Raw genomic sequence first — 18,243 nt, forward strand, 5'->3', positions numbered from 1 at the left:
AATCAATATCCTAACTAATAATCAAATCACAATCAATATCATAACTAATAATCAAATCACAATCAATATCTTAACTAATAATCAAATCACAATCAATATCCTAACTAATAATCAAATCACAATCAATATCATAACTAATAATCAAATCACAATCAATATCCTAACTAATAATCAAATCACAATCAATATCCTGCCCAACAATAAAATAACAATTTATATATTGACCAACAATCATATCACAGTCTATAGCCTCACCTACAATCAAATCACAATCTATATCTTGACCAACAAATCAAAATCAATATCCTGACTAACAAGCAAGTTACACATTTTCGCATTTTAGATCGGAGTCCTAACCTCACTATACAACAATCCAGCCAAATATCCGTACATGTTTTACATCTTTCCGCAAGAAAATATTATTGAATCAAACTACCCCACCGATCAATGAGAAACGGGAAAATCACCCCAAACACAATTACCATTTATTTGTACAATACAGAAAACTCCCAGAAACCAGATCCCATATTTGGTCTGGTCCTTCTTGAGAAGCTGCCAATTTTTTTTATCGTGTTACGGACTTTAGAATTATTGAGTGTGGACTTGCTAGAACACGGGTGATGAATTCCTGAACTGATGTCATTTGCATGTCGTTTCCGATTGTCTATTCATTGGAATTACCCTTTGAATACCATGCTTCTCTTCTTTTTTTTTCGACGGAATTCAAAACGTAAAACAGCGATACAGCTAGTTAAAATAAAAGATTTTAATTAGGCTTTGATTGATTACGATAATGCTCAGAGCTATGGAAATTATATCTCACAATTTGAAAATTGAAATGGAGCGTTTGTTTAGTTGAAAAGATAATCATACGATTTGTGGCTGTAAAAATAGAATGATTGAATATGGATACGAACGAAATGAAGGTCTGCGTTGACTTTTTGAAATTTGTAATTCTCTGAGATGGAGAGCATTCTGTCTGTGAAATTATGATTCTCATTTTCAACAAATATATTTGCTTTTATAAACAATTCACACTAATATATTTGTTTTTGTAAACATTACACACTAATATATTTCTGTTTGTAAACAATACACACTAATATATTTGTTTTTGTAAACAATACACACTAATATATTTGTTTTTGTAAACAAAACACACTAATATATTTGTTTTTGTAAACAATACACACCAATATATTTGCTTTTGTTGACAACACTCACTAATATATTTGTTTTTGTAAACGATTCATATGAGTACATTTATTTGTGTAAAAGATGGATATGTTGAATAAAAAGAATATGTTTTCATGCAATGTGACAAATCGCTCGATTTTCGAGAAAACTATACAGTAATACGTTCTTTGAATATGCTGCTTTAGGAGAATTTGATATAAAAAGATCAGATTCTGAAAATTTTTGATAAACTGGGGATAAAGTACAATTTCTGGTTACCAGAAATCTTACAAAAGTTTATAGAATCCTTTGTATAATGTATAACACATATGTATTAGGAGCAGATTGCGTTTGCGCTGTCTATTTATACACAAACGAGCAATAATGTTTGTTGCAGGACATACTTTTAAAATACAAAACACAAATATTTAAATCTAAAATTAATTTTTTAAATTTTGTTTCATTTTTCCTGTAACTCTTCTTGGCTTGTTTTGTGTTCGGTATTTCTTTAATTATCAGCGAGTTAACTGAGCCAATCATTACATAAGATACATTTGCTTCCGTGCAGTCAACGTAAGATGAATATAAAACACTGAACGCGCTCGTTGTGTGTGTTGTATATGCTAGTGAAGTTGGTGCTGTTGATTACATAGTAAGTAGTTAAACTGGTATTGAGTTGTTTTGGGAATTAGTTCTTCATACAATTTCATATTGCATAAATAGGGGAATTTAAGAATCACAGAGAATGCCTCGTTTTGATTAGTCAGAGTACGAATAGCCTTCTGAGGGCTATTTGTAGTGAACTGCAATAGCCCCAGCCTTTGGGAATTACTCTTTTAACCTTAGTTTTTATCAAAGATCTGTGGTAAAGATTCCTCTTTAGACCTAGTGATCCATTTGTCAGATGATGTGAAGTTCATAAGTTTCTTGACCACGGGATGTGAAGGGAACATGAGCTCAGCTCTATACCCAGCCGCCTTTACTTTCCTTGACGTGAGTAAGTTACCCATCAGAGCTGGGACGCTCCATTGACTTGAACTCGGATTCGAACTCGAGACATTCGGGTTAGCAGTCTGGCGCTCTACATCTAGGCCACCTCACATTTAAAAGATCTGTAGTACTCACCCCGAAAACGTCAAATAAGTGATGGCTGTTTAATAATTAAATATAAGGAGTCAATATAGTGCAATTGAAATAAATGGCCTTTATTAAGAGAACTTAAACGCAAGATGAACAGGAAATTTAAAAAATATAAATCAATAATCCTGTATTAGCATTACAGAGATCGGCTTTGAAATTTATCAAAGGCTTTTGTCGGTAATTATCTATCAAAGAACGTAGGAAACATTGAGAAAGTTATATGCTTATCAAGGCCACGACATGTTTCTATATTCATAACTCTATAATCTTTTCAACCGTCTTCAGCTACTGTAAAATACATCAATAAGCCAAATCAATATGCGCGCACAATTTCAAACATATACATGTCTGATCTGAAATCAGATTCTAAATTAAAAAACAGACATCACAGTCGCTGTTATGAATGAAATGATTACAATCTTGAACATAATGACAGATTATAATTTTATAAACAAAGAGAATACTGGCGATTTTATGAGAGAGATTATTTAACAGTCTAGCTTTAAAGATGAATAATTTTTTTATGAAGTATGTTTTTTAAACCCTAGGGTAAATAAATCGGGAGTGATCTCCCCTAAATTTTCTCGAATATTCTTTTATAAAAAAAACAGGGGATGGGAACTCGGGATATAGACATGAATTTTAATCCATTTTAAATACTTAAACTTTTAAAAATAGAATAAAATCTCGTAGAAAAAAGAATTGCACACTTGTGAACGCCAAATAAAACGTGCATAATAGTGCGGAATATTATTAGTTTTAATTTACATTCGTTTTATGAGAAATCGGAAATAGCGTAAATTAGTACTTTCAATCAACGGAAATTACTCAAAATTTGACAGAAAGCAGAGAATTAGATCTTTTACTTACATGTGAAATTTCATTTATCTATATGAAAAAGTACTCAAGTTATAGGCTTTTGAAAAATTCAAAGTAGAAAAAGTACCACTTCCGGTTATCGGAAATCGCTCAAATGTTTATCAGGATCTACGATTTTGATAAAATACTTAAATATGAAATTTCATCAACCTAGCTATAAGGGTACTCAAGTTATCGTGTTTACACACAGACACACACACACACACACACAGACATACGGACAGAATTGCAAAGTCCAGTTTTTACGACTAGATAACGCATAAAATGCCAAAATGTTTATATATTTGTATTTATAATTTTTGCCTGATTAAAATAAGTCCTGTATACTCCGGATGTGATGAAGGACTGAGGAGTAAAACGGTGAAAACTGTCAAAATTTCATGTTATTTTTGTGCACGATTACAATACTTTCTCTATACTTCGTATATACGAGAAAGTAAAAAAACAGATTTCATAAAGATAATCAGAATATGTGTTTTACAGATAAAATAAAGGAGATTTAGAAGTTGACCCATACACAATAATAGTGAAGTTAAAATCTTTGTTTGTACTGTCTACTGACATTACACAGCAAAGTCTTTAAAACGTGGGATGGCTTGGTCGAGTGGTTGAGCGTTGTTCGACTACAACCCGAACGTCCCGAGTTCGGTTCACGGTCCAAACTTAGAGCTGCGGGACGTCCATGAGTCCACTCAGCTATAATCGGTACCTGATTTACTTTAGGAAAAGCAAACGCGGCTGGGCATAGTGCAGACTACACCATCCCTTCATATGCCGTAGTCAAGAAACACGTCAACTCTACTTTATCTGCTTATTTATACTTAGGTTTAATTGAGAACTACTTAAAAAGAAATTAAATGGGAATTAATTTAAAGTTAGGGACTACAGTAAACCATGATTGTTTTACCCGAATCACGCAGCCATATTTGGCTAATATACAGCACTAAATGCCCTGGGTTTATATAGAACACTAAATGCCCTGGGTTTATATACAACACCAAATGCCCTGGATTTATATAAAGAGCACTAAATGCCCTGGGTTTATATACGACACTAAATGCCCTGGATTTATATAAAGAGCACTAAATGCCCTGGGTTTATATACGACACTAAATGCCCTGAATTTATATACAACACTAAACGCCCTGGGTTTATATACAACACTAAATGCCCTAGGTTTATATACAACACTAAATGCCCTGGGTTTATGTACAACATTCAATGCCCTGGGTTTATATACAACACTAAATGCCCTGAGTTTATACACAACACTAAATGCCCTTGGTTTATACCCAACACTAAATGCCCTAGGTTTAAAAAAAACAATGATAAAATTGGACCATTTAGTGTTTAGACTAACATTTATAATTACGACTAGGCATACTGCCTAGCTTCGCTTAGGTTTTTAAAAAACATTTGAGAATTTGAATACTTAATTATTTAGCGATGGATTGGGTGTGGAGTGCTTTTATAAGTTGAATTTAAACAGTAATGCTAACTTTAGAAAAAAATGTTTTTGTTCGTCATGTATATTTAGTGCAAAGAGAATTTTCGGAAAGTACGCAATGTATAACTAAAATGGAATTAGAACTACACAGGTTTCATGAACAGTATATCTCATAGTTTATGTTACATTGCCTTTTGAAATTAATTAATTAATTTAATTAGGATACTTAACTAAATTAACAACTTAATTTTGTACTAAAACAAATGCTATACTTCGTCATTTTCTGTTTCTGTTTAAAATAGTATACAATTATTTGAAAAATAATAATTTTAAAAACGTTACCTCCCTTGAAAACTGAACGTATGACGTATGTCATTGTTTACTTATATTGTTTGTTTATATAAGAAATTACGTTATATGAACATATTTAACGACTATAATGGCTGTTTCCGACGGGAATAAAGTTTTTTTTTGTTACCCTCCAGGGTCGGTCTACGACGTCACATAATATTAAGGGGATCGTTCGTCAATTTATTTATATATATATATATATCTCATATAATGAGAATTTCACTCAAGACCATCTTTTAGCCCTCGTCGAGGGCTTTGAGTCTGACCAACAGTTTTTCCATACGGCCTAGTCATCTATAGTAGTGTATGCAAAAACTTAGCATGATGTACAGACATTAAGTAACCTAAAAATTGTGTTAAAATTTCCCTGTTTTTCCCCTAAAATACAAAGATTATATAGGGAAATACAACTGGTCAGTTTTGACCCCTTTACGAAGTTTTCCCAGATATGCCGAGTTTTTTGTGACACCCCAAGGTGTTCTCCTACCACCTCACAAAATTTCAAGGGGGGTCGTCGGAGGAATTTTTTTTTCGTAATAGAGCTCATATAAAGAGAATTTCACTCGCGGTCACGTTTTAGCCCTCGTCGAGGGCTTTGAGTGTAACCGACAGTTTTCCCTAAAGGTCAAGCCATTGACCTAGGAGCATGCAAAAAATTAGCCAGATATACTGAGCTTAAGTACCCTAAAGTCTGCGTTGAAATGACCCTCTGTTTTTACCATAAAATACAAAGATTATATAGGGAAATACAACTGGTCAGTTTTGACCGCTTTACATAGTTTTCCCAGATATGCCGAGTTTTTTGTGACACCCCAAGGTGTTCTCCTACCACCTCACAAAATATCAAGGGGGGTCGTCGGAGGAAATTTGTTTTCGTAATAGAGCTCATATAAAGAGAATTTCACTCGCGGTCACTTTTTAGCCATCGTCGAGGGCTTTGAGTGTAACCGACAGTTTTCCCTAAAGGTCAATCCATTGACCTAGGAGCATGCAAAAAAAAATAGTCAGATATACTGAGCTTAAGTACCCTAAAGTCTGCGTTGAAAAGGCCCTCTGTTTTTCCCATAAAATACAAAGATTATATAGGGAAATACAACTGGTCAGTTTTGACCCCTTTACGAAGTTTTCCCAGATATGCCGAGTTTTTTGTGACACCCCAAGGTGTTCTCCTACCACCTCACAAAATTTCAAGGGGGGTCGTCGGAGGAATTTTTTTTTCGTAATAGAGCTCATATAAAGAGAATTTCACTCGCGGTCACTTTTTAGCCCTCGTCGAGGGCTTTGAGTCGAACCGACAGTTTTTCCTAAAGGTCAAGCCATTGACCTAGGAGTATGCAAAAAATTAGTCAGATATACTGAGTTTAAGTACCCTAAAGTCTGCGTTGAAATGACCCTCTGTTTTTCCCATAAAATACAAAGATTATATAGGGAAATACAACTGGTCAGTTTTGACCCCTTTACGAAGTTTTCCCAGATATGCCGAGTTTTTTGTGACACCCCAAGGTGTTCTCCTACCACCTCACAAAATTTCAAGGGGGGTCGTCGGAGGAATTTTTTTTTCGTAATAGAGCTCATATAAAGAGAATTTCACTCGCGGTCACTTTTTAGCCCTCGTCGAGGGCTTTGAGTCGAACCGACAGTTTTTCCTAAAGGTCAAGCCATTGACCTAAGAGCGTGCAAAAAATTAGCCAGATATAAAGAGCTTAAGTACCCTAAAGTCTGCGTTGAAATGACCCTCTGTTTTTCCCATAAAATACAAAGATTATATAGAGAAATACAACTGGTCAGTTTTGACCCCTTTACGAAGTTTTCCCAGATATGCCGAGTTTTTTGTGACACCCCAAGGTGTTCTCCTACCACCTCACAAAATTTCAAGGGGGGTCGTCGGAGGAATTTTTTTTTCGTAATAGAGCTCATATAAAGAGAATTTCACTCGCGGTCACGTTTTAGCCCTCGTCGAGGGCTTTGAGTGTAACCGACAGTTTTCCCTAAAGTTCAAGCCATTTACCTATAAGCATGCCAAAACTGAGCCAGATGTAAAGAGGGTAAGTGCCATAAAATCCGTTTTGAAATGACCCTCTGTTTTCCCCATAAAATACAAAGATTATATAGGGAAATACAACTGGTCAGTTTTGACCCCTTTACGAAGTTTTCCCAGATATGCCGAGTTTTTTGTGACACCCCAAGGTGTTCTCCTACCACCTCACAAAATTTCAAGGGGGGTCGTCGGAGGAATTTTTTTTTCGTAATAGAGCTCATATAAAGAGAATTTCACTCGCGGTCACTTTTTAGCCCTCGTCGAGAGCTTTGAGTCAAACCGACAGTTTTTCCTAAAGGTCAAGCCATTGACCTAGGAGTATGCAAAAAATTAGTCAGATATACTGAGTTTAAGTACCCTAAAGTCTGCGTTGAAATGACCCTCTGTTTTCCCCATAAAATACAAAGATTATATAGGGAAATACAACTGGTCAGTTTTGACCCCTTTACGAAGTTTTCCCAGATATGCCGAGTTTTTTGTGACACCCCAAGGTGTTCTCCTACCACCTCACAAAATTTCAAGGGGGGTCGTCGGAGGAATTTTTTTTTCGTAATAGAGCTCATATAAAGAGAATTTCACTCGCGGTCACGTTTTAGCCCTCGTCGAGGGCTTTGAGTGTAACCGACAGTTTTCCCTAAAGTTCAAGCCATTTACCTATAAGCATGCCAAAACTGAGCCAGATGTAAAGAGGGTAAGTGCCATAAAATCCGTTTTGAAATGACCCTCTGTTTTCCCCATAAAATACAAAGATTATATAGGGAAATACGACTGATCAGTTTTGACCCATTTCCCGATTTTTCCCGGACATGGCGAGTTTTTTGTGACACCCCAAGGCATTCTCCTACCACCTCACAAAATATCAAGGGGGGTCGTCGGAGGAATTTTTTTTCGTAATAGAGCTCATATAAAGAGAATTTCACTCGCGGTCACGTTTTAGCCCTCGTCGAGGGCTTTAAGTGTAACCGACAGTTTTCCCTAAAGTTCAAGCCATTTACCTATAAGCATGCCAAAACTGAGCCAGATGTAAAGAGGGTAAGTGCCATAAAATCCGTTTTGAAATGACCCTCTGTTTTCCCCATAAAATACAAAGATTATATAGGGAAATACGACTGGTCAGTTTTGACCCATTTCCCGATTTTTCCCGGACATGCCGAGTTTTTTGTGACACCCCAAGGTGTTCTCCTACCACCTCACAAAATTTCAAGGGGGGTCGTCGGAGGAATTTTTTTTTCGTAATATAGCCCATATAAGGCGCCGGTCAGTCGAGGTCAGTTTTGTCCCCCTCTCCGTAGACTTTTTGCCGAACCGTCACCGGCCATCGTGTTCTATCGCCATAAGGCACTTTCGTGCCAAATTTGACGCGCCTACGGCGCCGGGAAGTGCCCTATCGGGCACCCGACCACTTTGCTTTATATATAGACTAGGCATACTGCCTAGCTTCGCTTAGGTTTTCAAAAACATTTGATAATTTGAATACTAATTATTTGGTGATGGATGAGGTATGGAGTGCTTAAATTTAAACTGTAATGCTAAGTTAAGAGAAGCTGTATGTTGTTTCACATCCGCTTGCAGTGAAAATATAAAAAGTACACAATTTATAAATAAAATAAAATTAGAAATACAGAGGTTCTATTAACAGTATATCTCATAATTTATATTACATTGACTTTTAAAATAATTTTATTTATTTAATTAATATACATAGCTTAATTAACAACTAATCTTTTTCTAAAACAAATACTATACTTTGTCGTTTTCTGTTTTTGTTTTAAAAAGTGAACAATTATTTGAAAAATAATTATTTTAAAAAGTTACCTCCCTTGAAAATGGACCAAATGACGTATGACTTTGTTTACATTTTTTTTTAAACAAACAGTTACTATGCTTATATAAGAAAATATGATATATGAACATATTTGACGACTACAATGGCTTTTTCCGACGGGAATAACGTTTTTTTGTTACCCTCGAGGGTCGGTCTACGACCTCAAATAATATTAATGATCGTTCGTCAATTTATTTATATATTATCTCATATAAGGAGAATTTCACTCGCGGTCATCTTTTAGCCCTGGTCGAGGGCTTTGAGTCTGACCAACAGTTTTTCCATACGGCCTAGTCATCTATAGAAGTGTATGCAAAACATTAGCATGATGTACAGAGGTTAAGTAACCTAAAACTTACGTTGAAAATTCCCTGTTTTTCCCATAAAATACAAAGTTTATATAGTGAAAAACAACTGGTCAGTTTTGACCCCTTTACAAAGTTTTCCCAGATATTCCGAGTTTTTTGTGACACCCCAAGGCGTTCTCCTACCACCTCACAAAATATCAAGGGTGGTCGTCGGAGGAAATTTTTTTTCGTAATAGATCTCATATAAAGAGAATTTCACTCGCGGTCAGATTTTAGCCCTCGTCGAGGGCTTTGAGTCAAACCGACAGTTTTCCCTAAAGGTCAAGCCATTTACCTAAATGTATGCCAAACATTAGCCAGATATACTGAGATTAAGTACCCTAAAGTCTGCGTTGAAATGACCCTCTGTTTTTCCCATAAAATACAAAGATTATATAGGGAAATACGACTGGTCAGTTTTGACCCCTTTACGAAGTTTTCCCAGATATGCCGAGTTTTTTGTGACACCCCAAGGCGTTCTCCTACCACCTCACAAAATATCAAGGGGGGTCGTCGGAGGAAATTTTTTTTCGTAATAGATCTCATATAAAGAGAATTTCACTCGCGGTCAGATTTTAGCCCTCGTCGAGGGCTTTGAGTCAAACCGACAGTTTTCCCTAAAGGTCAAGCCATTTACCTAAACGTATGCAAAACATTAGCCAGATATACTGAGTTTAAGTACCCTAAAGTCTGCGTTGAGATGACCCTCTGTTTTTCCCATAAAATACAAAGATTATATAGGGAAATACGACTGGTCAGTTTTGACCCCTTTACGAAGTTTTCCCAGATATGCCGAGTTTTTTGTGACACCCCAAGGCGTTCTCCTACCACCTCACAAAATATCAAGGGGGGTCGTCGGAGGAAATTTTTTTTCGTAATATAGCTCATATAAAGAGAATTTCACTCGCGGTCAGATTTTAGCCCTCGTCGAGGGCTTTGAGTCAAACCGACAGTTTTCCCTAAAGGTCAAGCCATTTACCTAAATGTATGCAAAACATTAGCCAGATATACTGAGTTTAAGTACCCTAAAGTCTGCGTTGAAATGACCCTCTGTTTTTCCCATAAAATACAAAGATTATATAGGGAAATACGACTGGTCAGTTTTGACCCCTTTACGAAGTTTTCCCAGATATGCCGAGTTTTTTGTGACACCCCAAGGCGTTCTCCTACCACCTCACAAAATTTCAAGGGGGGTCGTCGGAGGAAATTTTTTTTCGTAATAGAGCTCATATAAAGAGAATTTCACTCGCGGTCAGATTTCAGCCCTCGTCGAGGGCTTTGAGTCAAACCGACAGTTTTCCCTAAAGGTCAAGCCATTTACCTAAATGTATGCCAAAAATTAGCCAGATATACTGAGTTTAAGTACCCTAAAGTCTGCGTTGAAATGACCCTCTGTTTTTCCCATAAAATACAAAGATTATATAGGGAAATACGACTGGTCAGTTTTGACCAATTTCCCGATTTTTCCCGGACATGGCGAGTTTTTTGTGACACCCCAAGGCGTTCTCCTACCACCTCACAAAATTTCAAGGGGGGTCGTCGGAGGAAATTTTTTTTCGTAATAGAGCTCATATAAAGAGAATTTCACTCGCGGTCACTTTTTAGCCCTCGTCGAGGGCTTTGAGTCAAACCGACAGGTCTGCCCTACGGTCAAGCCATTTACCTATAAACATGCCAAAAATTAGCCAGATGTAAACAGGGTAAGTGCCATAAAATCCGTTTTGAAATGACCCTCTGTTTTTCCCATAAAATACAAAGATTATATAGGGAAATACGACTGGTCAGTTTTGACCCATTTCCCGATTTTTCCCGGACATGGCGAGTTTTTTGTGACACCCCAAGGCGTTCTCCTACCACCTCACAAAATTTCAAGGGGGGTCGTCGGAGGAAATTTTTTTTCGTAATAGAGCTCATATAAAGAGAATTTCACTCGCGGTCAGATTTTAGCCCTCGTCGAGGGCTTTGAGTCAAACCGACAGTTTTCCCTAAAGGTCAAGCCATTTACCTAAATGTATGCCAAAAATTAGCCAGATATACTGAGTTTAAGTACCCTAAAGTCTGCGTTGAAATGACCCTCTGTTTTTCCCATAAAATACAAAGATTATATAGGGAAATACGACTGGTCAGTTTTGACCCCTTTACGAAGTTTTCCCAGATATGCCGAGTTTTTTGTGACACCCCAAGGCGTTCTCCTACCACCTCACAAAATTTCAAGGGGGGTCGTCGGAGGAAATTTTTTTTCGTAATAGAGCTCATATAAAGAGAATTTCACTCGCGGTCAGATTTCAGCCCTCGTCGAGGGCTTTGAGTCAAACCGACAGTTTTCCCTAAAGGTCAAGCCATTTACCTAAATGTATGCCAAAAATTAGCCAGATATACTGAGTTTAAGTACCCTAAAGTCTGCGTTGAAATGACCCTCTGTTTTTCCCATAAAATACAAAGATTATATAGGGAAATACGACTGGTCAGTTTTGACCAATTTCCCGATTTTTCCCGGACATGGCGAGTTTTTTGTGACACCCCAAGGCGTTCTCCTACCACCTCACAAAATTTCAAGGGGGGTCGTCGGAGGAAATTTTTTTTCGTAATATAGCCCATATAAGGCGCCGGTCAGTCGAGGTCAGTTTTGACCCCCTCCCCGTGGACTTTTCGGCCAACCGTCATTGCCCCTTGTGTTCTATCACCACAAGGCACCATCGTGCCAAATTTGACGCGCCTGCGGCGCCGGGAAGTGCCCTATCGGGCACTTGACCACTTTGCTTTATATATATAGATTTGTTTCCATCCACGGAGATATATATTGGGCTGTCGTACAGCCAAGTAAAAATTACAGTCATTAGCGACACTAACAAAAACAACGCTTTTTATGGTAATTACAACGTAGAAGTAACTCATGATCTATCAAAGTGACACTAAACATTACAGTGTTGAACTCAGGAGAGACTATAGGGTATTTTGAAAGGCATATTTGTTATTAGTATAGAGTCCTCTTTAGACCTAGCCGATCGATTTGGCAAATGAAGTAGAGTTCATATGTCTCTGTGTCCTCGACATTTAAAGGGCAGGTGTGGTCAGAATTTTTGCCAAGCCGTCTTTAATTTCCTTAACATGAGTTAGTACCCATCAGAGCTTGTTGGACTTAGGGGCGTTCTACTGACTTGGATTCGAACTCGAGATTTTCGGGTTAGCAGTCAATCGAGATTGGTTTTTAGTAAGGTTTTAAAAACTAGACGTGTCCACAAAGACTTATTTGTTATTTTTTTTTTAAATGTTCTTATTAATGAGTTCATTTAAAATTGTGAAGCTTTTGTTTCTCTTAGTAATTAGCATGGGCAATGTAACAAACACGATTGTTTGACCCTAGTCGATGACCCTAATGGCTGTTTTGTGTGCTTTTGTATGCAATATAATTAAACCGATTAATGATTCCTGTAGTTTAATCAAACATCGATCAACTTATGTTAATTATATATCCCCATGACAGCGGCGGCAGAAAACGAGAGAAAGTTGAGTCGTGAAATTGGAGTCACCATCTATCACCATCACAAGACTCGTCCAGACTCCCACGCCTAGCCGGCAACTGGCAACTACGGGAGATAAATAGCTGGTGGAATTACCTGGCCAGAGCAGACGTGTCTGTAGCGTATTTAAAACAGCTCGGAGCTTGAGAACATTGAGTAGCTTGCCCAAAGAGTAAAGAAGGTCGTCCAGAAGAAAATAGAATACACAAAAGTAAGTTTTCTTTTAATATTTTTATGTTAATTTATTATTTATATGTATTAAAGAAATAGATTAAAAGTAATTACCTATAATCCAGTTCGGCGCAGTTGTAAAAGTGAGTCTTAGATTGTGGCATGTATTCGATGGTAGGTCCCGTATTGGGGCATGTCTTTGAATATGGATCCCGTATTGGGGCATGTAAATGTGGGTCCCGTATTGGGGCATGTAAAAGTGGGTCCCTTCATTGGGGCATGTCTGTGAATGTGGGTTTTAGATTGGCGCATGTCTCTAAATGTGGGTACCGTATTGGGGCATGTATGTGAATGTGGGTCCCGTATAGGGCATGTCTGTGAATGGTGGTCCCGTATAGGGCATGTCTGTGAATGTGGGTCGCGTATTGGGGCATGTCTGTGAATGTGGGTCCCGTATGGGGCCATGTCTGTGAATGTGGGTCCCGTATTGGGGCACATCTGATATTGTGGGTCTTAGATTGGGGCGTGTGGGAGAATATGGGTCCCAGGTTGAGGAATATATGTGATTATGTGTTGCAGACTAAAGCGAACACGTACTTAAATGATCATAATGTCTTGAATTGTTGAAGCATACACGACGAAGCTTTAATTAAAAGCAGTACATTGTTTACTAGAGTTTTACTATCAATCAACCAACACATAATTAAGAGCTAATTAAGTATCGGTCTTAAGATGACGTTACGTCGTAGATTAAAAAAAGAGCCGAAAATAAACCCAAGACAGGAAACCAAAATGTATTGGCAGTAATTTTTTTTTAAATAATCATCTTTTTTAATAGTCTATTAGGCTGCCTAATTAATTGGTCGAATTTATTAGCGCGTGCATTTTATGATGGTGTTCATTAGTTTACCATTTTGACTGTTTTAGTAGTTTGGTTTCTAGAACGTTCCTCATCTTTATCACACAGTAATGATCAATCCTACGCGTGTTCTACCAATTAAGTTATGTACAAGCCACATAGCTTTCTGAGTTAGTATGTCCATTAATATGTTCGACAGCAAGACATTTAGAATGTCTTTCGTATCTCCGCTGTCTTTTATAAGGTAATTCGGTCTAACTATAATATATTTTTAATCAATCATTAAATCATCATTTAACCCTTATTGAGATCGTTGGGGCACAACAGTCGATTTTCTCATAATTATCCGCCAACTTTTTTTTGTCGTCTGCTTTTCTGAAATGTTCTGCAACGATCCAAACTTTGATGTCGTCCATCGAATGTCGTCTTTGCCTTCCCCTTCTTTTTCTCCCTCCTGACATAGTGCCTTGCATTATAGTTTTGGATAGGTCTTAGATTCTTGTGACATGCGCATACCATCTCACTTTTTTCTAGTTTTGACTATGTACTGCAGACTCTAAAAAAACTTATCTCATAAATGATTATTTCACAAACCACTTTATGTTATCTCTGTAAGAGATCCCTAGGAGTCTGCATCGATCACATCTACTCTATCATAAACCACCCCGTTCGTCCAAGAATTTGTTCAGGAATTCATCAATATTTCAGCAAGCAAAACCTGCTATTAACATGTGCCAATGCACTCTCTGACCAACACCTTTCTGTGATGGCACCACAATATCCACCATTCCACCCATCACTACATTCACATCTACGTCCTCTATAAATTATCAGCCCGTTCGTCCAATAATTTGTTCAGGAATTCATCAATATTTCAGCAAGCAAAACCTGCTATTAACATATTGTGTCAATGTACTCTTTGACCAACCAATTTCTACGACGGTACCGACGAATCAATTTAATTTTATTTGTTTTAATCTCCATAATGATTCAAAACGCAAATTTACTCCTTGTTAATTATTGGTGTGCACAGAAGAAGATCAATTTTTAGTCCAAGTGTTAGAAAAAAAAATCAATATTGTTTTGTTTTTTTATTCGAATAGTGCCTCTAGAAACAAATGTCTAACAAATTTTTACAGAAATAGGGAAAAAAGTTCTCATTAAGCGTACTAACAAATGTATTGATTGATAAACTAATCACAGTTTCAAGAGCTTCATAATTCAAAAATAATATTTGTACAAACTGCACTCAAATTGTATCTTCGATAGTAGGAAAAGTGTGAGAAATGTAAATGTCTGAGTATTTTGTGACAGTGTTAATAGCGGGCTGGCAATGTGAGATTTTATATTATTAAATCGTGGATTGTATCAGACTTTAGAACTAATGGAGTAGTTGTCTGAGGTTAGAGGCGTAGACAGGATTTTGTCAAGTCGATTTGTTCAAATTTCCTCCATATATATATATATAGTAGGCATGCTGCCCAGCTTCGCTTAGGCTTTCAAAAACATTGAGAATTTGAATGCTTAATTAATTCGCCCGAGGGTCGGTCTACGACCTCAGGAGTTATGAAGAGGTACCTACGTGGACAATTTTGCTTCATATATTATAGAGATTAGCAAATTGCATAGATAAACAAAGATTTCCAAAGTAGTTCCTTTCTTTATAGTCTAAAATAGGAAGATTCACATATAAAAAAAAAATTAGGTTTGCTTGGTGTGTCTCGATCCAGCACCACCTGTCTGGTATCAAGTACACTATCATCTCAGCTAATTAGGTACCTTATAAAATGTGGAGAATAAAAAAAGTGTTTAAAAAAATAACTTACACGAATATGCCTATTTTTTCAAATTATTTTTTTTACCCAAAATTAGCCAGTTTCATTGCTAAACAAACAAAGATTTCTATAAAATATTTAAGTCCTGAAAAAGTTTATTTATAGAAATTTATTTTTGGAATACATTCTACAGTAGATAGAGTCTAAATCTAGATCTAGAATGGATCTTAGCGACGTAGCGTCTAAGTGTAGTTTTTGCGTAGATTTAGATCTAGTCTAGATCTAGAATATCTAGATCTAGAATCCAAATAGATAAAATATTTTTTTAAGTTTAGGCCGAGAATATCGTATTGTGTAGCGTACATAGCTCTAAATTATATTTGAATGAAATAGTTCATTTTTTTTAAATTCTAAACTCGGAAGATGACGTCATCAGTTTTGTGCTCTTGTTTTAGTGTTTTAGTGTAAACAATAAGCGACGTCATTGTTAAATGCGTTCTTGTCCCAAGTTTATACACTTTTCCGGTTGCATAAATAATACTGTTTCTCTATATTCGAATACGCCTTAATTATTTATTTTTCTTCTTTAAATAAAATTGTGGTTATACATTTAAAACATCTAACATATTATTTTCAACAAAAGTCCGTAAAAAGTTCTCGATATATCGCTGTAGATTCTGATGTGATGTCCGGCGAAAATATTTTACGGACAGACAGAGAGAGAGAGAGAAGTGCGAACGTGGCCTATTATAGATTTAGATACATATATATATATGTATATATATATATATATATATATATATATATATATATATATATATATATATATATATATATATATAGTGTGTGTGTGTGTTTGTGTATGTGTATGTGTTAAGAACGCATAGCATACGTCTTATTTAATTTAAAAAATACTTGGGCTGAAATTTTTTATACTTTTAAATTTCATGGTGTTTGATTTAATGCATGAACCTATGCTATTTATGGGTTGTTCATGCTTGTAATTACGGTGACCAGGTTGAGCTTCCAATAGCTCAATAACTAGCTATAAAAATCCGAATTCAGTTTCGGGTTCTAAAGCCTTATGATGTCTACGAACATTTAAACTCGTTACAACTATAAACGACTAGACCGCGTTGACCAGGCAATCCTTTTATACGTCACGGTTATGACAAAGTGAATTATGTTTAATCCATACCAATAATATGAATATGATCTCACAGTTTTTTTAAAGAAAATCTTTTTACATTTTTTTTTAATTATTAAGTTTAAAAAAATCATTGGTGAATTATTTGATTTAATTTTTTGTATAAAAAGTATCTTTAAAAAAAAAAGATGAGTATTTTGCTTTTTAACAACATATGCGCCACTGTAAATTATAAAATATATAAGATTGTTTATTGTTTTGGTTAGGTCTGGAATTTACTTCCTCTGAAATTAATTTACTTTAGAATTCAAAGATCACTTAAAAAGCTAGAGCTTTGCCTAACCGGAACGGCAACTTTTGTGTTTTGTGTGTGTGTGTGTGTGTGTGTGTGTGTGTGTACCTGGTATAAATATTTGCCTGATAAAGAGGAAGCTGCGAAGTTCATGTTTTACAAACATAGAACTTAACGCACTGAGTCTATATAAACGTGTCGCCTGGACAATATGTTGAAATACATGAATTAGTGTCAAATTAATCTAGCACAAATTTATTGAAAGTTAATAAGGCAGACTTATTTTATAAAACAGGTAAACAAATTTAAACAAAAAAAAAACACACATTTTCTGGCTGATTTTATCTGACAGCATCGAATGACAAAACATTGGACTAGATTTGAAATTATCTTTGACACTGTTTTTAGACAGAAAAAAAAAACAACGGCTCATTTTACAAACAAAATCTCAAATTAAAAATGAGTTTTTTTTTGCTTCAAATTTTCAATTTATCATTTTTATTAACCTACATTTGTTTTATACAGATAATGTTATTTTAATAACAGTTTTAGTTTGACGTTTTCGTTCTGTAAATTAGTGAATGCAATTTACTAACATTTTGAAATCGTCTTAGATGATATGAGTTTTCCAAAGTAAATAAAATACTTAAAAAAAAACTTTTTAAAAAACCACGTTTTTCTTGTGGACTAAAAAGTAGAAAATAACTATTTACATACATTTGATGACAAAAAACGTGGGTACGTTCACCATCAAATTTCCCGACCCATCTGCCCGACCCACGTTTTTTGTCATCAAATGTATGTAAATAGTTATTTTCTACTTTTTAGTCCACAAGAAAAACGTGGTTTTTTAAAAAGTTTTTTTTTAAGTATTTTATTTTCTCCTTTTTAGTCCGTTGCTACACATGAAAAACGTGGTTTTTAAAAAAGTGTTTATAAATACACGGACTAAAAAAATCTTGAGCGACCAGGATTCGAACCTGGGTTGTCGCGGCCAAAACGCGAAGTACTAACCACTATACGATCACGGCCAGCGCGCTCACATCGATTGGGGCCGAAGTAACTGTGTCTATAGGCCTCCAGTCTTGTCGGTATCTTTAGAAATCATGTCCTCAATTTTATGGTCCTTGGGGCGTAATTAAATTAAGCTAATTACGGTCACTAATTGCTAGTTTTTATGATTGCATCTGAAATTGTTAGGCGAAAGTAACCTGCATGCCAAATTTCAGAACTATAGAACAATCAGAAGTGGGCTAATTTTCGATGTCAATTTTA

The 18,243-nt window shown here is 35.9% G+C and overlaps 1 protein-coding gene across 1 annotated transcript in view; it reads left to right on the top strand.

Annotated features, from left to right (window-relative positions):
- The window catches only part of LOC131958110 (uncharacterized), a 65,580-nt gene that overhangs the window by 14,772 nt on the left and 32,565 nt on the right, over positions 1-18,243 (top strand). The window contains exon 2 of the mRNA XM_059322988.1: positions 12,688-12,935. Within this exon, the coding sequence (XP_059178971.1) occupies position 12,935 (1 nt within the window). The 5' untranslated portion in view covers positions 12,688-12,934. The remainder of the gene's footprint in view (positions 1-12,687; positions 12,936-18,243) is intronic.

This window comes from Physella acuta, unplaced genomic scaffold (genome assembly GCF_028476545.2).
Source record: "Physella acuta isolate Inbredline_101_S28 unplaced genomic scaffold, ASM2847654v3 ptg001290l, whole genome shotgun sequence".
Lineage (NCBI taxonomy): Eukaryota > Metazoa > Mollusca > Gastropoda > Physidae > Physella > Physella acuta.